This window comes from Urtica dioica, chromosome 1, assembly GCF_054948205.1.
Source record: "Urtica dioica subsp. dioica isolate 48M chromosome 1, U.dioica_male_clone48M_v1_H2, whole genome shotgun sequence".
Lineage (NCBI taxonomy): Eukaryota > Viridiplantae > Streptophyta > Magnoliopsida > Rosales > Urticaceae > Urtica > Urtica dioica.
Window position 1 is genome coordinate 10057067 of NC_142756.1, and position 4313 is coordinate 10061379.

Consider the following 4313-nt stretch of genomic DNA (forward strand, 5'->3'; position numbering starts at 1 on the left):
GAAATTCATATGTTTTTATTTTTTTTTATTTTTTATTTTTAGTTTTTTATATTTGTATTAAAATGAAGAAAAGTAATGACTCTAGCTATCTTACGCACAAGGGGCTGAGTGTTGGGGTGCTCGTTGTAGCGCATTCAAAGGAGTCGAGGTATTGGAGGTTGGAAACCTCAATCTGTTCGGGTCACTTTTGGATTTGGCGTGACCACTACAGAGGCATTATGAGCATGCACGACTCGGATTTGTGGAAGTACCCTCTGTAATTTTTGCCGGTGACTCATTCTTTGCACCAAGTCAAGTTTTCTTTTTAATTTTTATTTTCTTTTGTTTATGTGTTTTATTTTCTACGTTTTTTTTGTTTCTCTGTTTTATTTTGTTTGTTTCCGTGTTTTATTTTGTGTTACCTATGTTTTATTATTGCAGAGTTCTTTCGCTAAATTCCTGATAGATCCAAGTTTATGTAGGTTTAGGTTTATCTATATGATCTCTTGCTCTTGGTTGAGACTCGGAGAAAACCAAAATTAGAGGAAAAAAAGTAAAAGAAAAAAAAAGGGTAAAATTGTACACAATATATTCACTATCCAGAATTCGCTTATAATTTTGATTGATTATGGAAAAGAGTTGTTGTAGGAAGTAGATCCGTTGATTTCCCTCAACTTTAAACAAAGGAAAATTGCCAAAAGTATGACTAAATTAAGGTCAATTTCCATTTTTCTACTTTTTTTCAAAAATTTACCAAACTAGGACCGATAAAAAAAAAGTCAAATGAGCGATACACAAAATTCTACCTATTATACCATCATACTAATTACCAACCTACAATCTTCCCCAATAAAATCTCTTATTTTTTTTTTCTCTTTCTTCTATTTTCCCGCTCAGCCCATCGAGAAAAAGAATTTTGTTTTTACTAGTCCTAATTTGATAAATTTTTGAAAAAAAGTAGGAAAATGAAAATGTCCCTTAATTTGATTTAAGGAAATGTCCCTTTAACAAATGATGGATTTGGATCTACATAATAATAATAAGAAGCCCAATATAGCTTTAAGCCCAGTCCATTCCGCTTCAGTTCTCACCTTCCTCCCCAATTCGATCGTAAAACCCTAAAACCTCAGAAAAATAGAAATCTCCATAAGCCGCGAAAATGAGGAAAAGCCCTAGCAAAGAAACCACGGCCATGGCGGACCACACCCCGAAACCTGTTCCCTCCAGAGTCGCTCCCGACGCCGTGGAAAGAGCCGTGAAATCCCTCCTGAAATGGCGGAGCTCCAAATCGGAGCACGAGAAGCCCCGAATCCTCGCCGACGACGAGTTCGTGTACCTAATCCTAACCCTAAAGAAAATCCCCGGACGCGACCGAGTCAACTCCTACAAGATCCCCCTCCCTCACCCGCTCTTCGACTCCGCCGCCGCCGAGCTCTGCCTCGTCCTCGACGACCGTCCCGGCTCGGGGCTCACCAAGGACGACGCGGCGAAGAAGATCGCCGCCGAATCGGTCCCGGTCTCGAAGGTACTAAAGCTCTCCAAGCTGAAGTCCGATTACCGTCCTTTTGAAGCGAAGCGAAAGCTCTGCGATTCCTACGACCTATTCCTCGCCGACCGGAGGGCAGTGAACCTCCTTCCGAAGCTTCTCGGAAAGGAGTTCTTCAAGAAGAGGAAGATTCCGGTGCCGGTGGATCTCCGGCACCAGAACTGGAAGGAGCAGATCGAGCGCGCTTGCTCCGCGGCCCAGCTTTTCCTCCGGACCGGGACTTGCAGTGTCGTTAGGGTTGCCAGGGCATCGATGTCGCCGGAGCAAGTGGCGGAGAATGTCGCGGCGGCGATCGACGGAATAGCCGCGGTGGTTCCGAGGCACTGGGGAAATGTTAGGTCGTTTCACGTGAAGCTTCTCGAGTCATTGGCGCTTCCGGTTTACCAGGCTCTTCCTGAGTCCAGGCTGAGGATCGATGGAGGCTTCAAGGAGGTTATGGCGATCGAGGCCGAGAAGGAGAGCGGCGCTGAATCGGCGGAGAAGAAGGAGATTAAGAAGAAGAAGAAGAAGACGAAGGGAAGGATTCACGAGGTCAGGTATATGGATGGGAATGAAGATGAATCTGACGGTGATGAAATGGAAGATATCGATGATGAAATCGATGAGGTCAGTGAAGATTTGGAGGTGAAGAAGAAGAAGGATAAAGGTGATGAGGAAATGGAGAAGAAGAAGAAGAAGAAGAAGAGAGACAGGTCGGTCTCGAGTGAAGCTGAAAAGGTTGAGGAGAAGAAGAAGAAGAAGAAGAGCGAAAAAGACGAAAAGGTCGAGGTGAAGAAGATTGAAGGGAAGGTGAAGAAGATCAAGAGTTGTTGTTAAAGGGTTTGTGTGTAATGCTCAAACTGGGATTTTGACCAAGTATGTGTCTTTTTTGGCATATAATTCAGATTTTGATTTTGATTTTGATTTTATTGTAGCTTACCATGTCTGTTTCTTTGGTTGTTTATGTTAGATTATTATTACAAAACTTGCAAGTCACTTGATTCTGTAAAACTTTTGATGCTGAAAAAGTGAGAAAGAGCTTATTATAAGATGGTTGTTTTCTCTTGATATCAAGCGCATTTTTTTTTCCATGTTTCAGTTGCCGAGAATTTGATTTCTGTTTTCTTTTTATTGAACATCTGGTTGAGGGAGAAGAGACAGAGAGAATAGAGACTTGAATCCCAGGAAGTAGTTAAATTTTTTGAGAAATGAAGAAACTGAGAAGTTGAATTCTTATCCCTGTTTCAGGTGCTTGAGAATTTGATTTATTTATCTGGTGGAGATGAGACTTGAATGTGATCAGCGAGGAACTAGTATAGTTTTTTTTTTTTTTGGCAAAAGAAAGAAAAACAAATTGGGTTTTGCAAATTGAAACTTGAGTAGTTTAATCAATTGATTTTGTTTCGGTTAGGATTTCAAATCACAAGACTTATTCTAGGGAATTTAGGTGACAAGAGTGAACAATATGAGCTGAATTCCATTTTCTTACACTTACACTTATACTAGTACTACCCTTTGATTTAATTTAAATTAATTTTAGTCATTTTTTTTAAAACTGAGCCCGTAAGCATTGGTGAAATAATTTACTTTCCACTAAAGCCCTTAAAAAAAAAAAAAAAAAATCCCAACCCTGGCTTGGCACACCTGACTAGTACTTGGAGCGTCAAATATATATTTCATTTCAGTGGACAAACAGCCGAGATATTGCAAACAGCCGAGTGGTTTTCTTGAACAAACAGCAATAAATTTATTAATTGTTTGTTCATAATGGCTATTTAAGAGCAAAAGTTAGGTGCTTGGAAGTAAATAAGTCTTACAAACCGCATTCAAGGCAATGGGAAAAGTTCCCACTTCCATGATGATATTCTAACAGAAGAAAAAACAGGGTTTTAACCATTGATGAAACTGGAGTCTGTTTTACATGAAAAATAGATATACAGATACTCTACTGGTTAGTTACAAGACATTCAAATAAATAGATAAAAATGGTTAAGCAAAATGGCAGTCCAAACCATAATTCTTCTGAGCACTCACCATAATTCTGTTTGCTTAGCATCAAATTATGCTAGTTCTTTGTCATTCAAAACAAACTTTGGGAATTTACGCATGACCAATCTTCAAGCTTTGTTATGAATATGGATTTTTTTTTATGTCTCTTAAATCTATCTATATTACCTCTCTCCCCTCTTTTATTTATATGATGAGAATTTAATTAACCTAAGTTAACGTTTAGCCGAAATAAAATTTGATTAGGTGAACCGAAAATTATCGAATTAACCAAATAATTTATTTATTTAAATTCTAAATTTATTTTAGAAATTAATATCATTTAATTTAATTGAATCAATTAGTAAATTGATATACTTATTTCATAAGATTATTTTTTAATTCGTAATAAATTTAGGTCGAATTCAAATTTAATTTTGTTAATAGAAATAATTAGTTATATTTAAAGTTAAAAAACTTAATTTAAATTGACAAATCATATATTATATTAATTTTTAATTAATAATTGTAAATTTAAATTCAATTTGGTTATCTAAAAACTAACTGATTATATTAATGCAACCGTTAATTTTATTTGAAATAATAATTAACGTTAATAATAATCGATTAATTTAATTTAAAAATAAATCAAAAATATTTCCTTAACCGAAAATGTATCATTAAACGTGAGGGGTGATTTAAAAAGTTTGAACTTCACAAATAGTGTGGTGTGGAGGGTAAGATTGGGAATAATCCAAAATATATTGGGCAATGTGCGGATATAGAGTTGCTCTTGGTCTCGTGATTCGTGCAAAATCCTAAA

The 4313-nt window shown here is 36.9% G+C and overlaps 1 protein-coding gene across 1 annotated transcript; it reads left to right on the forward strand.

Annotated features, from left to right (window-relative positions):
- Positions 1–1090: 1090 nt before the first annotated feature.
- LOC149407112 (uncharacterized) lies at positions 1091–2574 on the forward strand. The gene has a single exon (XM_089611164.1). The coding sequence runs from the start codon at positions 1139–1141 to the stop codon at positions 2339–2341; it is 1203 nt and encodes a 400-aa protein (XP_089467290.1). The 5' UTR covers positions 1091–1138; the 3' UTR covers positions 2342–2574.
- Positions 2575–4313: the final 1739 nt, after the last annotated feature.

Bases quoted from the DNA above. Each gene is read 5' to 3' on its own strand.
- LOC149407112 (XM_089611164.1), top strand. From the start codon at position 1,139: ATGAGGAAAAGCCCTAGCAAAGAAACCACGGCCATGGCGGACCACACC.